Here is a 24,719-nt window from a genome sequence, read left to right as displayed (position 1 = left end):
TTAATTCATAGACGTTTTACTTTAGAACTAAAGTCTACCTAAAGTTCTTCAGGCAGACTGAATTCTCAGAATGACAGAAATTAGGTTTTACTTATTTCCTCAATACCTTTACAAAATTAACCATGTAACAGAATTTTGTTGGATCTTGGGAACAAAGGAAATGAGTAAGTTAGAAATGAATCCAAAATAAGACATGAGGGATGGTACCATCTGCTACGGGCTTCCCAGGTGGCTCAGATGTAGAGAATCTGTCTGCAAATGCAGAAGATGCAGACTCAATCCCTGAGTCAGGAAGATCGCCTGGAGGAGGACAGCAACCCACTCCAGTATTCTTGCCTGAAGAATACCATGGACAGAGGAGCCTGGCGGGCTCCCATCCATGGAATCACAAACAGTCCAGCATGATTAAGCAACTGAGCACGCACACACCATATTTTATAGGTAAGTCTCTAAGATTCACTTATGACAGGAACTACTGTTTCATAAATTCCCTGATGCTCAAAGATCTATGGTCACAGAAAATCAGACCCATCAAATTTTGGTTATATACAATTTCTTTACATTTATACAGATCTAGTCTTAGTATTTGATTATGAGAAACTACAAATTTTATTAGTATTCTAAAGACAAAAGGTCAAAGTCGCCCAGTCGGTCCGACACCTTGCGGCCCCCTGGACTGTAGCCTACCATGCTCCTCTGTCCATGGAATTTTCCAGGCCACAATACTGGAGCTGGTAGCCATTCCCTTCTCCAGGGGGATTTTCCCTACCCAGGAACCGAACCGGGGTCTCCTGCATTGAAGATGGATTCTTTGCCAGCTGAGCTTCTGGGGAAGCCCATTAGAAAGGTAATATGAACACTTTAGATTGTTGAAAAATGTAATAGTCCTACATTTTAAACGATACACAAGACTGAGATATATTTTGCAAGATGACATCTGGTGGACAGCAGTTTAATCAACATTAAACTAAATGATCAACAAATAATAAGACAAACTGATAGCATGTGTTTCTTGATATGATACAATGGGAAGTAACAATATGACTTGCAAAACATTCTTATCAAACACTTTAACTTGAATCTTATCATGAGGAAACCATCAGAAAAATCCAGATTATAAAATATTCCTAAGGACAACTGGTGACTTGAATTCTTCTAAAATATCATGAAATACAGAAAAAAGGGGCAAAAAAGCTATTTCAAAGACTAAAAAAACAGTATGAATGTTCTGCAAAGAACTAAGAACAGAACTACCATATGCTCCAGCAATTCCACTTCTGGGAATATATCCGAAGAAAACAAAAGTATTAATTTGAAAAGATGTTTGTGTGCGCTCACTCCCAATGTGCATAGCTCCATTATTTACAATAGCTAAAGATACGGAAGCAATCCAAGTGTCCATCAACAGATAGATGAATAAAGATGTACATGTATATGTACACACACACACACACACACACACACACACACACACACACACACACACACACAGAGGAATACTACTCAGCCATAAAAAAGAATGACATCTGGCCAACTGCAACAACACAGATGGACCTACAAGGTATTAGGCTAAGTGAAATAAGTCAGACAGAGAAAGACAAATACTGTATGTTACTACCTACATGCGGAAACTAAAAAATAAAACAAATGAATCCATACAACAAAACAGAGAGGCTCACAGAGTTACTCCAGAAGGGAGAAATCTAAGATAGGGGTCAGAGATTAAGAGGTATAAACTACTGTGCATAAAAATAAATAAGCTACAAGGATATATTGTACAGCACAGGAATAACAGCTAGTATTTCATAATAACACTAAATGGAGTATCTATAAAAATTTTGAATCACTATGTTGTACACCAGAAACTAATACAGTAAATCAATTATAATTCAATCTAAAATAAGAAAGAAAAAAAAAAAGAAAAACAAAACTAAAGAAACATGAAAACCACACACAATATAGAATACTTAACTGGATCCTGGATCAAGAATTAAAAATATAAACAGGTACACTATAAAAAGCACACTGGAAATAACTGGAAGAATATAGATTCTATTTGTAGTAATATTAAATTGCTTGGATATGATCATGATATTGTGATCACACAAGATTATGTACCTGTTCTCAGGATAAACATTCTAAACTAATTAAGGGCAAAGTATCACATTGTCTACAAATTACTTTCTAATAATATATCCAGTTAATGTAATCATCAATATTTTACAGTATTACTCTTCTTTCCTCTCATGTGTATATATACAAAGATGCAAAGTTATACAACTGATGTATCTAGATTAAGGATATAAAGATATTCACTATGTTAATACTATTTTTTCCACTTTTTTCAGGCTATAATTTTTTAAATAAAGAGTTGGGGAAATCAACAAATGAATGGACAAACAAAATGTGATACACACACACACACAATTCAAATATTATTCAGCCTTAATAAGGAAGAAATTCTGATTCATGTTACAACAAAGATGAACTTTGAAGACATCATCCTGAGCTAAATAAACTAATCACAAAATTTTGTAATTCCATTTAGATGACGTATTTAGAATAGTGGGCTTCCCTGGTGGCTCAGAGGTTAAAGTGTCTGCCTGGAATGCGGGAGACCCGGGTTCAATCCCTGGTCTTAGATCCCTTGATTTAGAAAAGTCAAAGTCATGAAAAGGAAAAGTAGAATGGTGGTCACCAGGGGCTGGGAAGAGGGGGGAATTGAGAATTGTTATTTTATAATAGAATTTCAGTGTTGTTAGATGAAAAAGCTCTAGATATTGGTTACACAACAATATGAATATCCTTATAAAACCAAACTATACACTTAAAAACAGTTAACATGGTAAATTTTACGATGTGTTTTCTACCACAATTAAAATTAAAGTTTTTGAAAGTTGGGGGAAATATTAGAACAGAATCCAGCTGCACTAGCATTATTCTTACTAATTATCATTATCTAGTAACATTATAAGTTAAATGGGCTTTTGTGCATAAGACTGAGAACAGACCCTGTAATAACATTCTTTTGGGAAAATTTGTTCAATTTATTAGTAACTTCCCATATTTATGTGAGCCTCCAAAGAAAACAACTTGAAAATGTGGATCATATGTTCTCCTTTTGCTACTGCTAATAGCAATGTTTCTAAACAAGAGCATTCTAGCATTTTGGAAACCACAATTCATTGTTACATAGGAGTTTAGCATTCAAGACCCTCACCTACTAAATGTCAGTAATTCCCACCAACCATCCTTGGTTGAAAACTATAGCTCTTCATAAAGAACTAGAATTGAATTAGGCACTCAAGTACTACTAAACATGTTGTTGCTGCTATTCAGTTGCTCAGTTGTGTCTGATTCTTTGCGACCCCATGTCCTTCACCATATCCCAGAGTTTACTCAAACTCATGTCCGTTGAGTCGGTGATGACATCCAACCATCTCATCTTCTGTCATTCCCTTTTCCTCCTGCCTTCAATCTTTCCCAGCATCAGGGTCTTATTCTAATGAGTCAGCTCTTCACAGCAGATCGCCAAAGTATTAGAGCTTCAGTATCAGTCTTCCCAGTGAATATTCAGGACTGATTTCCTTTAGGATGGACTGGTTTATCTCCTTGCAGTTCAAGGAATCTCAAGAGTCTTCTCCAACATCACAGTTCAAAAGCACCAATTCTTTGGCCCTCAGCCTTCTTTATGGTCCAACTCTCATATCCATACATGACTACTGGAAAAATCATAGCTGTGACTATATGGACCTTTGTCGGCAAAGTAATGTCTCTGTTTTTTAATATGCTGTCTAGCTTTGTCATTGTTTTTCTTCCAAGAAGCAGGCGTCTTTAAATTTCATGGCAGCAGTCACCATCTGCAGTGATTTTGGAGCCCAAGAAAACAAAGTCTCTCACTGTTTCCTCATCTGTTTGCCATGAAGTAATGAAGGAGATCAGCCCTGGGATTTCTTTGGAAGGAATGACGCTAAAGGTGAAACTCCAGTGCTTTGGCCATCTCATGCAAAGAGTTGACTCATTGGGAAAGACTCATGCTGGGAGGGATTGGGGGCAGGAGGAGAAGGGGACGACAGAGGATGAGATGGCTGGATGGCATCACTGACTCGGTGGACGTGAGTCTGAGTGAACTCCAGGAGTTGGTGATGGACAGGGAGGCCTGGCGTGCTGCGATTTATGGGGTCACAAAGAGTCGGACACGACTGAGCGACTGAACTGAACTGAACTGAACTGAATGGGGCTGCTGCTGCTAAGTCACTTCAGTCGTGTCTGACTCTGTGCGACCAGAGACAGCAGCCCACCAGGCTCCCCCGTCCCTGGTATTCTCCAGGCAAGAACACTGGAGTGGGTTGCCATTTCCTTCTCCAATGCATGAAAGTGAAAAGTGAAAGTGAAGTCACTCAGTCGTGTCAACTCTTAGTGACCCCATGGACTGCAGCCTACCAGGCTTCTCCATCCATGGGATTTTCCAGGCAAGAGTACTGGAGTGGGGTGCCATTGCCTTCTCCGGATGCCATGATCTTCATTTTCTGAATGTTGAGTTTTAAGCCATCTTTTTCACTCTCCTCTTTCACCTTCATCGAGAGATTCTTTAGTTCCTCTTTGCTTTCTGCCATAAGGGTGGTATCATCTGCATATCTGAGGCTACTGATACTTCTCCCAGCAATCTTGATTTCAGTTTGTGATTCATCCAGCCTGGGATTTTGCATGATTTACCCTGCATATAAGTTAAACAAGCATGGTGACAATACACAGTCTTGGCATATTCTCTTTCCCAATTCTGAACCAATCCGTTATTCCATGTCCGGTTCTAAGTGTTGCTTCTTGACCTGCATACAGATTTCTCAGGAGGCAGGTAAAGTGTCCTGGTATTCCCATCTCTAAGAATTTTCCACAGTTTGTTGTGATCCAAACAAAGGCTTCAACGTAGTCAATGAAGCAGATGTTTTCTGGAATTCTCTTGCCTTCTCTTTGATCCAGTGGATGTTAGCAACTTGAACTCTGGTTCCTCTGCCTTTTCTAAAACAAGCTTGAACATCTGGAAGTTCTCGGTTCATGTACTGGTGAAGCCTAGCTTGAAAGATTTGAGCACTACCTTGCTAGCATGTGAGATGAGTGCAATTGTGCAATAGTTTGAACATTCTTTGGCATTGCCTTTCCTTGGGATTGGAATGAAAACTGACCTTTTCCAGTCCTGTGGCCACTGCTGAGTTTTCCAAATTTGCTGGCATTTTAAGGGCAGCACTTTAATAGCATCATCTTTTAGGATCTGAAATAGCTCAGCTGGAATTTCATCACCTCCACTAGCTTTGTTCACAGTGATGCTTTCTAAGGCCCACTTGACTTCACACTCTAGGATGTCTGGCTGTAGGTGAGTGATCACACCATAGTGGTTATCCAGGTCATTAGGATCTTCTTTGTACAGTTCTTCTGTGTATTCATGCCACCTCTTCTCTTAATATCTTCTGCTTCTTTATGGCCATACCATTATGCATGTAGCTAACTACTTTCAATTACTTAATAAAAAGAAATAGAGGGCAGATTGACAAATGAAAAATTGAAACATCCTTAGGAAAATTTAAGTAACGTTTACAGGGTATTGTTATAAAAAATTAAAATTTACGTCACAGGACTCACAAGAATACTTTTAATTCATTTCAGATATTCAAACATGTGCTGAAAATTTATTAACTAATACCAGCTATTAATCTAGGTGCAATGGAAAGATAAAGACATAAAAATTAGAATATAGATACATCATAGTCTAATGGAAAAAAGAATCACAAATAATTAGACAATTAGAAATTACAGTAAAAAAAAAGTTGAATTTGTTTCCTTTTTAATTTTCATTAAAAAAATTTAAACTTAAATAAGGAAACTGCAATACAGTCTTTGTAAGCAAAGTACATATTTTTACTCACTGGGTTGAAGGAATACTATTTATCAGTAGTTCCTTTTGCTGACACTACCAAGTAGCTGACAAATTTTCTTTTACTGAAATTGAAATGTTGATTTTCCTATTAGGATTTGTTTGCTAGTCCTTCAGTTACCTTTTAACTCGTTTATAGACACTTATACTGAGGTGAAAAGACTAAGAGAGACTTCAAAAAAAAAAAAACTAACCTGTGAGTTATTAATGACATGATTAGCCTCTAGTTGAATAGTAAATGTAACACCAAGTTCTGATGAAAAGGATTTCATTGGTGATAATGTCCCAGATGTCAAAACAATTGTCCAAACCTTGCCATTAATATCTGAAAAGGCCTACAAGGAAACAACATTAAATATGTAAAAGCATTTTTTAAAAAGTCAAACAAATTTACTTAATTGTTGATATTGAGCAAGAATTCTTATTTACAGCATGATAAGCTTACCACAGCTGGATTTAAGCACCAAAAATTTAGCACATGAACTGCTGCCTTCTGCCGTGAACGTTTCTTATTTTTTGATAGAATCAATAACCCATTTTTATCTGTAGTATCAGTCTGATTTATCCAAGAGTAAGTCTGTTGAATAGCGACTTTATAATCATCTGCAAATCTAAATGAAAATAAAATGGCATTTAAATGGCAGAACTTTAGATAACACTGTCCCGCACCAACAACTAATGCCACTAAACTCAGTAATTCTGACAGAAAGTAAATCATTAAACCTTAGGGTCAATCCACCCTTACGGAGTTTATGCATCATCTAACCATCCACCCTTTATCACTTCTCATCCCTATGTTCAGAGATTATGTAAATCACAGCAAAGCCAGGATTAAAATCCAAGCCTCCTAACTCCTACTTCAGAGCTCTCTACATTTCTGTTACATCATTAGTTATAAAATAGTTAACAGTACTATTGTTTAAAAAAAAAAACAACAACTAAAGAGCGGGTTAAACTTTGTTATTGCATTAGAAAACAGAAAGACAATTTCTACTGAAAGTTTAGGAAACTGAGTTTCAAGTGCCTTTAAAATGTGATCTAACTCTTCATCTACTTTTTTAAATTTATTTATTTTTAATTGAAAGATAATTGCTTAACAATATTGTGCTGGTTTCTACCAAACATCAACATGAATCAGCCATAGGTTTACCTGTCCCCTCCCACCTGAACATCCCTTTCATCTATTCTTAATGAAGTACTAAACTATATGACCTCTGTAATCTGATAGAGTTTATAAATTCTCTCCATAAGAGGCTATAAACCTAAGCTTAAACAGAATGAAATTTGGTATTCTCTACCATGTCCTCATAGTAATACTGACTGTTCATTTTACCCTCAGAGAGAAAGTCCAAGTCAGGAACCTTGTACTAGGTGGAGAGAATTTTATAAAATTACTGGGGGTGGGGGGGACTTCCCACGTGGTCCAGCAACTAAGACCCTGAGCTTCCAGTGCAGAGGACGTGAGTTTGTTCCCAGGTTGGGGAACACGAATCCCACAGGCCATGGCAGCATGGTCAAAAAAAAGGTCCTGGGAACTAAAAATTACAAAACTGTCTTAGAAGAAAACATAGCAGAAATCTTCATGACATCATATTTGGCCATTGTAACTGGATACAAAAAGCATAAGCAACAAAAGAAAAAAAATCAATAAGTTGGATTTCATTAATATTTAAAGACTTTTGTGCATCAAAGAATACTATCAAGAGAGTGAAAAGAGTACACACAGGAATAGGAAAAAATATTTGTAAAGTGTGTATCTGAAACAGAATATGCAGAATAACTCTTTCAACTCAACAAACAACAAAATCCTCATTCAAAAATGGATGAAGGACCTGAGCAGACACTTCTCTAATGAAGATGTAGAAATGGACAATAAGCTCATGAAAAGATGATCAACATCTCTAGTCATTAGCCAAGTGTAAATCAAAACCCTTTATACTCATTAAGATGGCTATTATAAAAAAAAAAAAACAGAAAATAACAAGTACTGGCAAGGATGTAGAGAAATTTGGAACTCCTGTGCATCATTACGTGAATGTAGACTGTGCAGCTGCTATGATAAATAGTACGGTGGCTCTTAAAAAAGTTAGATCAGAATTACCATAAATCCTGCAATTCTACTGGTAGGTATGTACCCAGAAATGAAAACAGGGACTCAAAACAGATACTAGTACATCAGTGTTCACTGCAGCATGATTCACAATAGATAAAAAGTAGAAACAATACAAGTGTCCACCAATATAAAAATGGATAAGCAAAATATGGCATATACACACAACAGAACATCATTCAGCCATACAAAGGAACGATGTACGCTATAACATGCATTAACCTTAAAAACATTACACCACGCGACCCCATGTACAGGAGACACCAAAAAGGGCAAATCCATAGAGGTGAAAGCAGGACAGAGGTTACCAAAGGCTGCGGTGCTAGAGAAATGGAAGATGCTGTTTCATGGGTATAGAGTTCCTGTTTGGGAAGATGAAAAAGTTCTGGAAACTGATAGTGTACAACCATGTGACCATAGTTAATGCTATTAAAATGTACACTTAAAAGGTTTAAACTGTTCAGTTTTACATTATGTATATGTGCATGCATGCTAAGTTGCTTCAGTCGTGTCCGACCCCATGGACTATAGCCTTCCAGGCTCCTCTGTCCATGGGATTCTCCAGGCAAGAATACTGGAGTAGGTTGCCATGCACTCCTCCAGGGGATCTTCCCGACCCAGGCAATGAACTCATGTCTCTTATATCTCCTATATTGGCAGGCGGGTTCTTTACCACTAGCGCCACCTGGGAAGCCCTATATTACATGTGTTTGTGTGTGTTAGTTGCTCAGTCGTGTCCGACTCTGCGACCCCATGGACTGTAGTCCACCAGGCTACAGTGGACTCTGTCCATGGAATTCTCCAGGCAAGAATAGTAGAGTGGGTTGCCATTTCCTTCTCCAGGGGATCTTCCCGACCAAGAGACGGAACCCAGGTCTTCCACACTGAAGGCAGATTCTTCACTGTCTGAGCCACCAGGATATTTTACCATTAAAAAAAAAAAAAACAAAACACTTAAAAAAACATTGGAACCAGGTAGTACTGTAACTTAAGGAGTAATGTGTGGGAAGTTGACTGCTTTCACATTTTATTAAACAGAGGATTTACATAATAAGAGAGACTTTCTGACATTGGAAGAAACATATATAAAATATACTTAAATGAAGACTTAAATTTAGTCTCAGAGGATTGTAAATTTAATGCTAAATTAATTAAATGTACTTATTTACTGGTTTCAATACTCATTTTTATTAACAAAAAATAATATCAGTTGACTGAGTCTGTGCCACTTAAGAGCAATATTTATACCACTTATCATTATCTCATGTACTCACATAAAATTAGTAGCTAGCACCCAGTAAGGCTAATATTTTTAAGAGGAAGAATACAGACCAGATATCTTTGCTTACCTGCTATTTTGCCTAAAAAGATAGTCAAGCACCATAAAAAGTCCTTTGAGCATTATTTGAGTTGAAGCACTAATAACAGGTATTTCTCTTGCCTCCTCTTTACCATGAATCGATGGGACTTTTTCTTCTCTTTGAAGGACAGCAGAAAAATGTCCCTGTAAGAAATTACCATGTTAAGCGTACTGGTTAGGGGTGGGGGAGGGAAAAGAGAGGAACAGGAAAATTCTTAAAACTGTTAATAAAACCCAAGTGAAATATAATTGAAATTTAGTCATACATTCATATGCAGGTGCTAACAATGTATTCCGAATTCCCATATATTCTCAAATCCTCTTCAAAGACATTTAAATAAGAAGTTACACATTTAGAAGGTTCATTATTTCTTCGGGCAATTCGAGTTTTATTCAGTGCCCTTCAAAAGCAATGGGCCAAATAAAAATGTACAAAATGGTTTCTAAAAAGCTTAAAAATCTGATATGCCACCTAAATCCCTGAATACCTCCAGGGAGTATGCCTATGCTAAGAGTCATGACTATGTGAAAAGCAAAATTAAAAAAAAAAAAAAGGCAAAGAAAGAATACATGCTAAATACAAAATGTATGTTAACTGGCTCATTAGTGATTATATGGCTTATAAGTTTAAATACAGACTAAAGTGTGGACATTAAGATAAATTTCCCACACTGTGAAAGAGAAAACTCTGAATACTGAAATGATAAAAGATAACTGGTGACAATTCTGATGTTTGACAATAAAACCTGTGCTCAATGAAAATAAAACGGGGAAATAGGATAAATAAGACATCCCAGGTAGCCCAGCAGTAAACACCCGCCTGCTAATACAGGAGATGCAAGAGACTCAGGTTTGATCCCTGAGTCAGGAAGATTCCCTGGAGTAGGAAATGGCACCCCACTGAAGTGTTCTTGCCTGGAAAATTCCATGTGCAGAGGGCCTGGTGGGCTATAATCCATGGGGTTGCAAAGAGTTGGGACATGCCTGAGCAATTGAGCAATGCAATACAATCAATGAAAATAAAATGGGGAAATGGGATAAATAAGACAAAATTTCAATATCCAGATATATTGTGAAATAATACACATTTATAAAAGTAAAATTGGTCTCCACTGAACAAAACATTAAAGGATATGAAAAAAGTTTTTTACTTTTATTTTATTTTTCCAGACTTTAAACTTTTTATTTTGTATTGGGGTATAGCTGATTAAACACTGTGGCAGTTTCAGGTGACCAGCAAAGGGACTCAGCCATACATATACGTGTCTCCATTCTCCCCCAAAAGCTCCCTCCCATCCAGGCTGGCACATAAAATTGAGCAGAGTTCCATGTGCTACACAATAGGTCCTTGCAAAAATATTTTCCAAAAATAAAGAACAACAAAAAAATAACATGAGCTTGAATAATTCAACAGTACAAATTATTAACAAAAGATAAGTACTAATTTGTTCTTTTAAAAAAAAAAATCAAGTTCTCTTAGAAACACTTTACATGAAAGCTACTATTCCTCTCCAGCACTGGCAGACAACTGGCAATTTACTTGGTAAAGCTATGTAATTTCTGAACTCCTGACAATAAGGCACTGTAGTAAAAAATAAAAGGACTGAATGAAATTCTATCTACTGAACCATGAGACAACTCCAAGGCTACCTCTGGCTAGGTTATCTAAACAATGAGAGCTAGGTTTATAGATAAATAGAAAACTAAGCAAATGGGGAAACACACACACTTACAGGCAATTATTACTTCATAGTAAAACTAGAATTGTATTAAAATTTAATCAAGCCAGTTACATGATATTACTATCATGAACTATGATGACATATAATATGATGACATGCACAGTGAATATTAATATAATTATGCTGAGAAAATGGAGAGAGAAGAAAGGGGAAGAAGATGGGAGGAAAACGAAACAGAGAGGGAGGGACAAACAGGAAAAGAGAGGAGGTGTGGGTGTGTGTGTGTGTGTGTGTGTGTGTGTGTTTCTGAAAGAGAGAAAGAAAGTGTGTATGTAAAATTCAATAGAGAATATCAAAAATTGAAAACTGAAAAGTAGCTGAATCTACATGTTACTTCGAAAATTGGGGTTAATTATCAGAGAAAGCCACTATAAGAATTAAAAGAGCCACTGAGAAGTAAAAATTGGGAGTGGAACAGATGAATGCTTCTCTTGATAGTACTAATTGACTTTTTAAAAAATTTATTTATTTAATTGGAGGACAATCATTCCACAACACTGACTTTTAAATTATGTTCACACATTACTATGGTAAAAATTAACTTCTAAACAATTCAATAATGACAATGATGAATTTCTTAGGATCAAAGGAAATTTCCCTAACCTAATTTTAAAATAAGTAAAAATACTACTACATCTATGAAATGAGAAAAAATATTTGCAAATCATATATCCAATACGTTGTTCATATCCAAAATACAGAAAGGGCTTAAACAATCAACAATAAAAGACAACTCAATTTCAGAATGTGCAAAGGATTTGAATACAGATTTCTCCAAAGATATATTAATGGACAATAAGCAGCTAAAAAACTGTTTGCCATTATGAGTCATTAGGAAAAAGAAAAGAAAATCACCTTGAGATATTACTGCGTTCTTCCTACGAAGATTATAATAAAAGAGATATGAAAACAAGTGTTGGTGAGAATGTGGAAAAAAATCAGAATCCTTGTGCATGGCTGATGGGATTGTAAAATGGTACAGCCCCTATGGAAAAGTCTGGCAGTTTCTTAAAAAGTTAACACAGAGTTACTTTGTGGACCAGGAATTTTACTCCTAAGTATATACCAAACAGAACTGAAAATATATGTCCGCACAAAAATCTGTGTACGAATGGTGATAGTTGCATTGTTTACAACCGCCAAAAAGTAGAAATAACTGATAATGGATAAACAAAATACAGTACATTCACAAAATGCAAACTTATTTGGAAATAAAAAGGAATGAAGTATTGATACATACTACAACATAGATGAACCCTGAGAACATCATGGAAAGTGAAAGAAGGCAGTCACAAGAACAGGTAGATTCACAGAAACAGAAAGTGGATCGTAGGTTTTCACGATCTGGGGTAAGAACAAATGGGAATGACTGCTAATGGGTATAGGATTTCTTTCTGAGGTGACAAAATATTCTGAAATGAGACAGCAATGATACTTTCGTAATTCTGTGACTACAGGAAAAACCACTGAATTGTATATTCTAAAGGGTAAATTTTATGGCATGTGAATTATATCTCAAATCAATTACCATTTTTATATACTGATAAGAATCAGAAAAAGCAATTTCTGAATTATACCATTTGAAAAAGAAATAGAAACTTTATAACTTCTCAGGAATAAATGTAACCAAAAGCAAATAAGACTTTTAAAAATTACAAAATTCTATTGGAAGATATAGAGATAATGAATGATTAAAACTATATCTTGTTCATGAATGAAAAACTTCATATTGTAATATATCAATTCTTTCTAAATTGATATATAAATTTAATGCAATTATAGTCAAACTTCCAACTGATTTGTTCATAGACATTTATAAGCTCATTCTAAAATTCAAATGACAGAGTAACGCAACGTATAGCCAGGATCATTCCAAAGGAAAATAAAATGAGGAGATATCCCTTATTACCATGCATCAGCATTTTTCTAATGTTACAGTAATTAACAAATCATATAACTCAGACAAACACGATCAAAGAACACAAGAGTCCAGAAATAAGCTTACACATATACAAAATCAGATTATGGGGCAGAAGTGGCATTACAAATCAGAGTGAAATAGATGGATTATTTACTAAATGATGAGAAAATTCATACAGGAAATAAAATGGATTCGGTACCACACAAGATAAACAAACATGACTCCCAGGTGGTTGAAAACATTTATTAAAAAAGAAAACTTTAACACTCTTAGAAGAAAAATGTCCCAAAGGATAAGAACTAAAACTAAACTCAAATATTATAATTCATTAAAAAAAATTGATAAATTTGAATGCACTAAAATTTTAAAACTTAAAAAGACACCACAAACAAACCATAGACACAAGAATAATACATGCAACACAATAAGCAAAAAAGAATTAATATTTAGAATATATAAAGGAAAGAGTCAAAAATATATAAAGATGTATTTTCAAGGATGTTCATATTAGAACCTTTTCTTATTGGAAGGAAACTGGCAACAACTTATATGTCAAATGCTAGATTAGTCAAATAATTTATAATATGTGCACTTGAAAATGCTACAGTGCAACTAAAATTCACGTGAAGGAAATTTTATTAAAATAGTAAAGTACTCATAACATACTACTAAATGAGGAGGTAAAAAATTTCATTTCAAAAATTAACTTATGTTAAGCAAATACACGCATAGAAGACAAGGTACACATAGACCTAAACGCTACTAATAATCATTTTTATGTTTACAAGTTTTTTTTTTCTTTGTACCTTTCTGTATTTTTCAAGTTCTTTCCTTTGACATACATTTTATTTGTTTTTTTTATAGAATACACTAATCTTAAGTGTACCAGTCATTAAACACAAGCACACACACACATATATGCACACTTGTATAACTAAAACTAAATCAGGATTCAAAACATTCCTCAAAAAAAAAAAAAGTCCTCAAATTCCAGAAAGTTCCCCTGTGTCCCTTCTCAGTCCAAACTACTCCTTATTCCTGTACAGTGGTAACCAGTATTCTGATTTTCACTAGCATAATTATGTTTGTCCTTAAATTTCATAAAAATGAAATCATACAGTTTATACTCTTTTGTGCTGGTTTCTCTTGTACAACATAATGTCTGTAAGATTCATTTACGCAGTTGTGGAGGCAGTGGATCACTTTTAAAAAAATTGCTGTGTAGTATTCTACTAAATGAATATTTCACAATTTATTCAATCCATTTTACTATTGATATGAAAAACCTATAGAATGCAAAAAGCTTATGAAAAAAATGAAAAAGTATATGAAAAAATATTTATGGTATGTTACACTTTAAAAGTTCAGATAAATACAATCAAATTAAAATATATTTTGAATACTCGTATACCATTGTAAAGCAACTTCACTCCAATAAAAATAAATTTAAAAAAATACTCTTAGTCCAGAATGCTACTTCTGTTAGCAATAGTTTTTAACTGTTTTGGTTCAAAAATCTCTTTAAAACTATGAGGAGGGACTTACCTCACTATATGGTGGTCCACTGGTTAAGAATCTGCCTTGCAACGCAAGGGACACTGGTTTGATCCCTGGTCAAGAAACTGAGGTCCCACATGTCACAGGGCAACTAAGAACACCTGCTGCAACTACTGAGCTCAAGCTCTACAACTAGAGCATCCTCATGCTGCAACAAAAGATCCTCCATGATGCAAGAAAGAAAGATCCCGTGTACCGTAACTAAGACCCAACACAGCCAAATTAAAAACAAAAAAAACTATATGAGGGCACTTCCCTGGTGGCCCAGTGGTTAAGAATCCGCCTGCCAATGCAGGAGACACAGGTTCAATCCCTGGTCTATAAAGATTCCACATGCTGTGGGGGAACTAAGCCCCTGTGCCACAACTACTGAGCCCAAGTGCCAGCTACTGAGCCCACATGCCCTAGAGCCTGAGCTCCACAAGACAAGCCACCACAGTGAGAAGCCCACATACCTCACCTGGAGAGCAGCCCCCATTCCTCACCAGTAGAGAAAGCCCATCAGTCTTTGCAGCAACAGAGACTCAATGCAGCCAAAAATACATTTTTTAAAAGTTACACTGCCTTAAAAAAAAAAAACTGAGAGAAAAACTATAAAACTCTGATAAAAGAAATCAAAGATGATCTAAATAAATGAGATGCTCCATGTTAAAGGATAAGAAACTCAATATTGTTAAAATGTCAGTTCTTCCCAGATTGATCTATAAATTCAATGCAGTCCAATAAAAATCCCACCAAGAAACTTCGTGAATACTGACAAACTGATTCTCAAGCCAAAAGATCACCCTCTGTGCACTGATGCCAAATTGAATCTTGGAGACAGTTTTAGGTAAAGTAGGAAAGAATAATTTAATTGCTTTGCAGGCAAAGGGAGACACAGTAGGCTTGAAACCCTGAAAACTGTGTGTCCCAACTTGGGAGGATTTGGTGAGGAGTTTTACAGCAATAATTCAAGTTCTTGGTTGCTAACAAGATTAGCTTCAACAGTACATGAAGCAGGAACTTCCAGGCTTCAACAATACGCGAACCATGAACTTATAGATGTTCAAGCTGGATTCAGAAAAGACAGAGGAACCAGAGATCAAATTGCCAACATCCGCTGGATCATGGAAAAAGCAATAGAGTTCCAGAAAAACATCTACTTCTGCTTTATTGACTATGCCAAAGCCTTTGACTGTGTGGAGCACAATAAACTGTGGAAAACTCTGAAAGAGATGGGAATACCAGACCACCTGACCTGCCTCTTGAGAAATCTGTATGCAGGTCAGGAAGCAACAGTTAGAACTGGACACAGAACAACAGACTGGTTCCAAATCAGGAAAGGAGTACATCAAGGCTGTATACTGTCACCCTGCTTATTTAACTTCTATGCAGAGTACACCATGTGAAACGCTGGACTGGAAGAAACACAAGCTGGAATCAAGATTGCCGGGAGAAATATCAATCACCTCAGATATGCAGATGACACCACCCTTATGGCAGAAATTGAAGAAGAGCTAAAGAGCCTCTTGATGAAAGTGGAAGAGGAGAGTGAAAAAGTTGGCTTAAAGCTCAACATTCAGAAAACTAAGATCATGGCATCTGGTCCCATCACTTCATGGCAAATAAACGGGGAAACAGTGAGAGATTTTATTTTCTTGGGCTCCAAAATCACTGCAGATGGTGATTACAGCCATGAAATTAAAAGACGCTTGCTCCTTGGAAGAAAGTTATGATCAACCTAGACAGCATATTAAAAAGCAGAGACATTGCTTTGCCAATAAAGGTTCATCTAGTCAAAGCTATGGTTTTAGTACTCATGTATGGTTGTAAGACTTGGACTATGAGGAAAGCTGAGAACTGATGCTTTTGAACTGGTGTGTTGGAGACTTTTTTTTGGGTGGGGGGGATATTAAGAACTTTAATTTTTTTTTTTATTTTTTCATATCACAAGCATATGTTTAATTTTTTTTAATTTTTTTTTTTTACTTTATTTTACTTTACAATACTGTATTGGTTTTGCCATACATTGACTTGAATCCACCATGGGTGTACATGCGTTCCCAAACAAGAACCCCCCTCCCACCTCCCTCCCCATAACATCTCTCTGGGCTATCACCGTGCACCAGCCCCAAGCATGCTGTATCCTGCGTCAGACATAGACTGGCGATTCGATTCTTACATGATAGTATACATGTTTCAATGCCATTCTCCCAAATCATCCCACCCTCTCCCTCTCCCTCTGAGTCCAAAAGTCTGCTATACACATCTGTGTCTTTTTTGCTGTCTTGAGAGTCTCTTGGACTGCAAGGAGATTAAACCAGTCCATCCTAAAGGAGATCAGTCCTGAATATTCATTGGAAGGACTCATGCTGAAACTGAAACTCCAATACTTTGGCCACCTGATACGAAGAACTGACTCATTTGAAAAGACCCTGATGCTAGGAAAGATTGAAGGTGGGAAAAGAAGGTGATGACAGAGGATGAGACGGTTGGATGGCATCACCGATTTGATGGACATGAATTTGAGGCAGCTCCGGGAATTGGTGAATGACATGGAGGCCTGGTGTGCTGCAGTCCATGGGGTCGCAAAGAGTCGGACACAACTGAGCAACTAAACTGAACTGAACAAGATTAGAATGCATGCAGGATCTATATGCCTTAAATCTTGTCTCAGGTGGTCTCCTAATAATGATGAGCTTCCCTGGTTCCTCTAATCTTGCCTCAGATGGTTTCTTGGCTTCTCCTCCCTAGTCTCTGCATCTCCTCCCTTCCTCAATTACCAACTGTTTGAATTTGCCCTTGAAACCCAGGGAAGGTCATGGAGACTGCAGTCTGTTCCTTATAAACAAGAAATGGAGGAAAGAAAGGCTTCCATGCCCAGGAGCCCCACAGGGTCCTGCTCAGTTTAATTCTAAGTTTATATGAAAAAATGAAAGACCCAGAATAGCAAACACAATGCTGAAAATCAAATTCAGAGGACTGACACTACCTGACATCAAGACTCACTATAAAAACAGGTGTGGTACTGATAAAGGGATAGACAGTGTATCAGTGGAAAAGAATAGAGAGCCCCAAAATGGGTCAACACAATACAGTCAGCTGATCTCTTGACAAAGGAACAAAGATAATCCAATGGAGAAAGGATTGTCTTTTCAACAAACAGTGATACAGTAACATCTACACCCAAAGAGACGACTAGACACTGAACTAACACACTTCACAAAAATTAACTCAAAATGGGACATGGACCTAAATGTAAAATACAAAACTATAAAACTTCTAGAAGACAAGATAGGCAAAATCTAGGTGACTCTAGGTTCGGTGATAAATTTTTAGATCGAAGAACAAAAATAGAATCCATTAAAGAAAAAAAACTTGAACTTTATTAATACTAAAAGCGTTATATTCTGTGAAAGCCTCCATTAACAGGATGAAAAAACAAGTCACAGGCTGGGAGAATATATTTGCAAACACACATCAAATAAAGGTCTTGCATATGAAATACCCAAAGGACCTTTTGCTACAACACCACCACCCTCATGGGTTGCATGCACGCTCCAGGGAAGGGCCTGTCCCAGTCGGCTCAGCCCTACTGCCAGAGCATCCCCACCTGGCTGAAGCTGACAGCTGATGATGTGAAGGAGCAGATCTACAAACCAGCCAACTTGAGGAGCCTGACTTCCTCACAAATCTGTGTGATCTGAGAGACTCACATGGTATTACACAAGTATGTTTTGTGAAGGCAATAAAATCTTGAGAATTCTTAAGTGCAAAGGACTTGCTCCTGATCTTCCCGAGGATCTCTATCATTTAATTAAGGAAGCTGCTGCTATTCGACAGAGAAGGCGATGGCACCCCACTCCAGCACTCTTGCCTGGAGAATCCCATGGACAGAGGAGCCTGGTAGGCTGCAGTCCATGGGGTCGCAAAGAGTTGGACATGACTGAGCAACTTCAATTTACTTTTGACTTTCACACACTGGAGAAGGAAATGGCAACCCACTCCAGTGTTCTTGCCTGGAGAATCCCAGGGACGGAGGAGCCTGGTGGGCTGCCATCTATGGGGTCGCACAGAGTCGGACACGATTGAGGCGATTTAGCAGCAGCAGCAGCAGCTGCTATTCGAAAGCATCTTGAGAGGAACAGAAAGGAAAAAGATGCTAAATTCCATCTGACTCTGATTGAGAGCCATATTCACATTATAATACCAAAGGAGTCCTTGTCGCTAATTGGAAATACGAGTCAGCACAGCCTTTGCCCTGGTTGCATAAATTTGTCTACTGTACTCAAGCCATAAAACCATTGTTTAACAGGAAAAAAAAAATCCAAAGAACTCTTAAAACTCGACCATAAGAAAACAGGCAAAATATCTGAAGAGATATTAATATCTCACCAGATGAAATATGTAAATGGAAATTAAGCATGTGAAATGATGGCAACAGGTATCATTCAGTTCAGTTCAATTGCTCAGTCGTGTCCGACTCTTTGCGACCCCATGAACTCCAACATGCCAGGCTTCCCTGTCCATCACCACCTCCCGGAGTCCACCCAAACCCATGTCCATCGAGTTGGTGATGCCATCCAACCATCTCATCCTCTGTCGTCACCTTCTCCTCTTGCCCTCAATCTTTCCCAGCATCAGGGTCTTTTCAAATGAGTCAGCTGTTCTCATCAGGTGGCCAAAGTATGGGAGTTTCAGCTTCAACATCAGTCCCTCCAATGAACACCCAGGACTGATCTGCTTTAGGATGGACTGGTTGGATCTTGTAGTCCAAGGGACTCTCTAGAGTCTTCTCCAACACCACAGTTCAAAAGCATCAATTCTTCGGCACTCAGCTTTCTTGACAGTCAACTCTCACATCTATACATGACTACTGGGAAAACCATAGACTTGACTAGACGGACCTTTGTTGGCAAAGTAATGTCTCTGCTTTTCAATACGCTGTCTAGGTTGGTCATAACTTTTCTTCCAAGGAGCATGCGTCTTTTAACTTCATGGCTGTAATCACCATCTGCAGTGATTTTGGAGCCCAGAAAAATAGTCAACAAATGTGTCCACTGTTTCCCCATCTATTTCCCATGAAGTGATGGGACCAGATGCCATGATCTTCGTTTTCTGAATGTTGAGCTCTAAGCCAACTTTTTTACTCTCCTCTTTCACTTTCATCAAGAGGCTTTTTAGTTCCTCTTCACTTTCTGCCATAAGGGTGGTGTCATCTGCATATCTGAGGTGATTGATATTTCTCCCGGCAATCTTGATTCCAGCTTGTGCTTCCTCCAGCCCAGCGTTTCACATGATGTACTCTGCATAGAAGTTAAATAAGTAAGGTGACAATATACAGCCTTGACGTACTCCTTTTCCTATTTGGAAGCAGCCTGTTGTTCCATGTCCAGTTCTAACTGTTCCTTCCTGACCTGCATATAGGTTTCTCAAGAGGCAGGTCAGGTGGTCTGGTATTCCCATCTCTTTCAGAATTTTCCATAGTTTATTATGATCCACACAGTCAAAGGCCTTGGCACAGTCAATAAAGTAGAAGTAGATGTTTTTCTGGAACTCTCTGGCTTTTTCCATGATCCAGCAGATGTTGGCAATTTGACCTCTGGTTCCTCTGCCTTTTCTGAATCCAGCTTGAACATCTGGAAGTTCACGGTTCACGTATTGCTGAAGCCTGGCTTAGAGAATTTTAAGCATTACTTTACTAGTGTGCGAGATGAGTGCAATCTACCTATCTATTAGAATGGCTAACATTCAGAACACCAATTGTCGACAAGGATGTGGAACAACAGGAACTCTTACTAACTTTTGGTGGGAATGTAAAATGGTACAATCACTTTGGAAGATAGTTTAGCAGTTTTCTTTGCAAGCTAAATACAGTCTTACCATACAATGCAGCAATTGTGTTCCTAAGTATTTATCCAAACAAGAAGAAAGTATGTCTATACAAAAACATGTACACAAATGTTTACAGAAGCTTATTCATAATTTCTCAAACTTAGAAACCACCAATATGTCCTTCAGTAAGTAAACAGATAAACAAACCGTGGTGCATACATACAATGAATTTAGTTCAGAAATAGAAAGGAATGAGCTGCCAAGTCACAGAGACATTAAATGTATACTGCTAAGTGGGAGAAACAGTCTAAAAAGACCACATGCCATTGATTACAAGTATAGGACATTCTGGAAAGGCAACACTATGGAGTCAGAAATAAAAATCAGCAGTTACTAGAGGCTCAGCAGAGGACATGAAGTATGTTGAAGGGATGAAAAGTGCAGCACAGAAGATTTTTAAGGCAATGAAAGTATTCTGTATGATACTGTAATGGTACATACATGACTTCATGTTTTCATCAAAAGTCATAGACTTGAACAACACAAAAAGTGTACCCTAAAATAAACCATGGACTTTGGTTAAAAGCAATGTAACAATATTGGTTCAACTGTAATTAATGCACTAGTATTATAAGATGTTAATAATAAGAGAATCTATAGCATCTGTGGCTGGGGGTGGTGGTATATGAGAATTCTTTCCTTTTTGCTCAATTTAACATAAAACAACCACTTTAAAAAGTAAAGTCAAGCTGCATTCCCCTCAACTGGACACAAAGTCCATCACTGAAGGGTGATCTGGGAAGTCATCTCCATTTTTCCAATGCAGAGGCATTGTCTTTGAGGACCCCCCAGAGCTGGTAAGAAAGCTATAAATGCCTATTTGCATAAACTGTGTTGTGAAGGACATTCAAGTAACTTAGAAGTTCCCTCTGGATATAGGAATAGGAACATCAGTGTAAGACAGAAACTTTTTTTTACTGATTATTCATTTCTGCAGGTTATTTTTTTATCATGCATTTTTTATCTCTTTTAAAAAAAAGCATTGTCAAAAGTAAAATGAAAAATAAGTTTGCAACCTTCCACTTCTCACATCTGCTTTGATGTCCTAGGAGTAATCCACTATTAATAGTTTTGATGTATACCCTTTTGGATATTTATCCTTTCTTCTCTAGGTCTTTCTAGCCCAACAATGTATCTATGTCTACATATGAAATTATAGAATAAACTACTTAAAATTACCTAGACACACCAAAAATAAAAGTCAACTAATATAAATAAATAAGAACAAAGAGAAAAATGAAAAACATTCTCATCTGCAGAAAACAAAACAAAACAAAACAAAGAACCCAAAACAAACATTCTTCTGAGAACAGTGTTCAGGCATCAAGCCTCTATCCAGGAAGATGCACAAAAGAACACACTCATAAAATTTGGAATGCGATTTCATAAGGTTCACAGTATCCTGCAGCCCACTCATGATCTCTCTACACCCAGGTTTATAACCTCTAAGTTAAGAAGAATGAAATATGAATTTATCTTTTTATTTTCCAAATTTTAAATTTTATAATTGACAAAATATTTACAACCTAAAATTACTAACTTCTTTTAGCTTTAAGCAAAGTAATTAATTCCATATTAATTAATCCATATTTCCTTCAAATAATGCTACATTTTCATCTATAATTTATGCTATCACTTAGATTATCAAACTGATCCAATAAAATTTTAAAACAATTGCTACTTTTTTTTTTACTCTGGATTAATTATTCACTATTAAGTCATTTCTAATTCACTAAATAAATTTTACAGGTAGAAAAAAAAATCTTACCTGCAAAATAGGAAAAGTAGCAGTGGTGATACCCATTTTGTGTAAATTTAAAAGCATTTCACTTCCACTCCATACTTTACAGGATGATTCATAATCCCTTTCCACAAGATGTTCAGAGCTTGCTTCTAACCAACTGAAATAAAATAAAACAATTCCATCAACCAATATCATCCTTATGTGCACTATTATTTCAACAGAACAAACAGAACTGTGATACACTGATCTGTATTCCTTGATGCTCTTAGCACATAAATGTAGATTAATTAAGACATATTTTAAAAAGCATGTATGCTTCATATCACAACATAATCATATAGCTAAAAAGCAAGCTTTTATTCAGAAAAGAGAAAGACGCATGTGATCCCCAGTTTGTATTTTGTGAATTTACACTGCTTAACTTGTGTGTCTCTCCAACTCACAAATTTGGTCTGCACATAAAAAGAAACACAAGAAAGCTAATAAGGAAATTACAGCACTAAATATTAACATTAAAATGGACTTACTAGAAAATAAATAATATATTCACTTACAAACACACAGAGAGACATTTGTACATTCAGTGAGTATTTAAATGTATTATGCCAGATACTACGCTGGGTAGTAGAAATACAGCAGTAAATAAAATAGGTAAAGTCCTTATTCTCATGAAAATGAAATTCTACTAAAGGGAGGTAGAAATGAACTTAGAAACAAATCCATGAACATGAAAACATTAGGTAGTGATAGTGATATTATGAAAATTAATTGGATTAATGTAATCTAATTGCTACTTTCATTTGAAGCATCAAGGAAGCTCTCCTAGAGGTGACATTTATTCTAACAACTGAATGCAGAAAGCACTCAGTCATGTGAGAATCGGGGGGTGGGGGGGAATGAGTATTCCAAGCAGAAGGAATGTCTGGGAGTGATTAACAAATTCTGCTTATTTAAAAACCTCAAAGTCAATGTAATTACAACACAACAGGCAGAAAGAATAATAGTATGAGCAAGGTTAGTGTGATAAGCAGGAATCAGATCATATTGGGTCAGGAAAAGAAGTCTGAATTCTATTCAGAGTGTAATGGGAAGATTTTAAATGGAGGATTTTCAGTGAGAGATAATCTACATTAAGCATGTAAAAGATGATTCCAGTTTATAAGGCAGAACGCATTATAGGAGAAAGGCAAAAATGAAGGTCGGAGAGACCTATTAGGAGGCTGCCGTTTTGGCTCAGCTGGTACAGTATCCGCCTGCAATGCGAGAGACCTGGGTTTGATCCCTGGGTCAGGAAGATCCCCTGGAGAAGGGAAAGGCTACCCACTTCAGTATTCTGGTCTGGAGAATTCCATGGACTGTATAGCCCATGGGGTGGCAAAGAGTCGGACAGGACTGAGCGACTTGCACTTCACTTCACTTCCACAGTGTTCTAGGGGCTTCCCGGTGGCACTAGTAGTCAAGAACCCGCTGCAAATGAGGAGACGTAAGAGACGCAGGTTTGATCCCTGGGTCGGGAAGACACCCTGGAGAAGGAAATGACTTCCCACTCCAGTATCCTTGCCTGGAGAATCCCATGGACACAGGAGCCTGTCAGGTTAAGGTCCATAGAGTTGCAACGAGTCAGACACAACTGAAGTGACTCAGCACACGCACGCACAGTGTTCTAGCTGAGAGATGATTCTGGGATGACAGATATGAGATTGAAAGATCTGGGATAAACTGTGTAGGTGGCATTTTTAAAACTTACTGATGAATTGGATGAGGTGAGAATAATCAAGGATAATACTTAGATTTTTGATGTGAGGAACTGGTTGGTGGTACCTGCTTAGATAAAGAAGACAGAGCAGGTGGGGGAAGTAGGGAAAGAAAGGAATATTTTGGAAAGTTGAAATTTTATATCCAGAGATAGAAAGTATAGTTGAGTAGATAAAAAGAGCATTCCAGGGAGAGACTGGGACAAACACAGATTCAGGCCTCGTCAGCATTGCTTTAGAGTTATATAATTTAAGGAAAATGAAGAGCTAGAAAAGAAATGAGTATCCAAAACCAAGCCCTAACACACTTCAATATTTAAACATCAAACAAATTAAGAACTATCAAAAGAAACTGAGAAAGAACGGACTGTGAGGAGGAAGAAAACCAGGAGATGTCATAGAAGCTGACTAAGGAAAACACATTCCTGTGTGTCTGCTTGTTCTCACTACTTCACTTCTGATACCTCTGGACGTCAGTTTTTACCTCCCACAAGCAATTCTCTGAGATATCAGACGGGTGTCCTATAATTCAATTCAATTGTGACACTAACTGAGTTTGCAGAGACCCCACAGATTAAGTACTCGGTCTCATTAGACTGTCCCTCCTCCCTCCCCCAGCCTCAGATGCCAGTTGTAAAAGTCCAGGTTGTCATCTGTGCTTCTGACCAAATACCCATAAGTCAGAGGTTCTCACGACCCCCTCTTCAGGTTGGGCATTTACTAGAACA

The 24,719-nt window shown here is 37.1% G+C and overlaps 1 protein-coding gene across 2 annotated transcripts in view; it reads right to left on the bottom strand.

Moving 5' to 3' along the window:
- Positions 1 to 24,719, bottom strand: part of BRIP1 (BRCA1 interacting DNA helicase 1) — a 191,900-nt gene that overhangs the window by 102,618 nt on the left and 64,563 nt on the right. For both annotated transcript variants that reach the window (XM_069602688.1, XM_069602687.1), the window contains 4 exons: positions 22,262 to 22,394; positions 9,389 to 9,543; positions 6,375 to 6,540; positions 6,124 to 6,264 (listed from right to left, as the gene is read on the bottom strand). In XM_069602688.1, coding sequence (XP_069458789.1) covers positions 6,124 to 6,264; positions 6,375 to 6,540; positions 9,389 to 9,543; positions 22,262 to 22,394 — 595 coding nt within the window. The remainder of the gene's footprint in view (positions 1 to 6,123; positions 6,265 to 6,374; positions 6,541 to 9,388; positions 9,544 to 22,261; positions 22,395 to 24,719) is intronic.

The sequence above is a fragment of the Ovis canadensis genome, chromosome 11 (genome assembly GCF_042477335.2).
Source record: "Ovis canadensis isolate MfBH-ARS-UI-01 breed Bighorn chromosome 11, ARS-UI_OviCan_v2, whole genome shotgun sequence".
Taxonomy (NCBI): Eukaryota; Metazoa; Chordata; class Mammalia; order Artiodactyla; family Bovidae; genus Ovis; species Ovis canadensis.
This window is presented reverse-complemented; position numbering and strand designations above follow the sequence as displayed.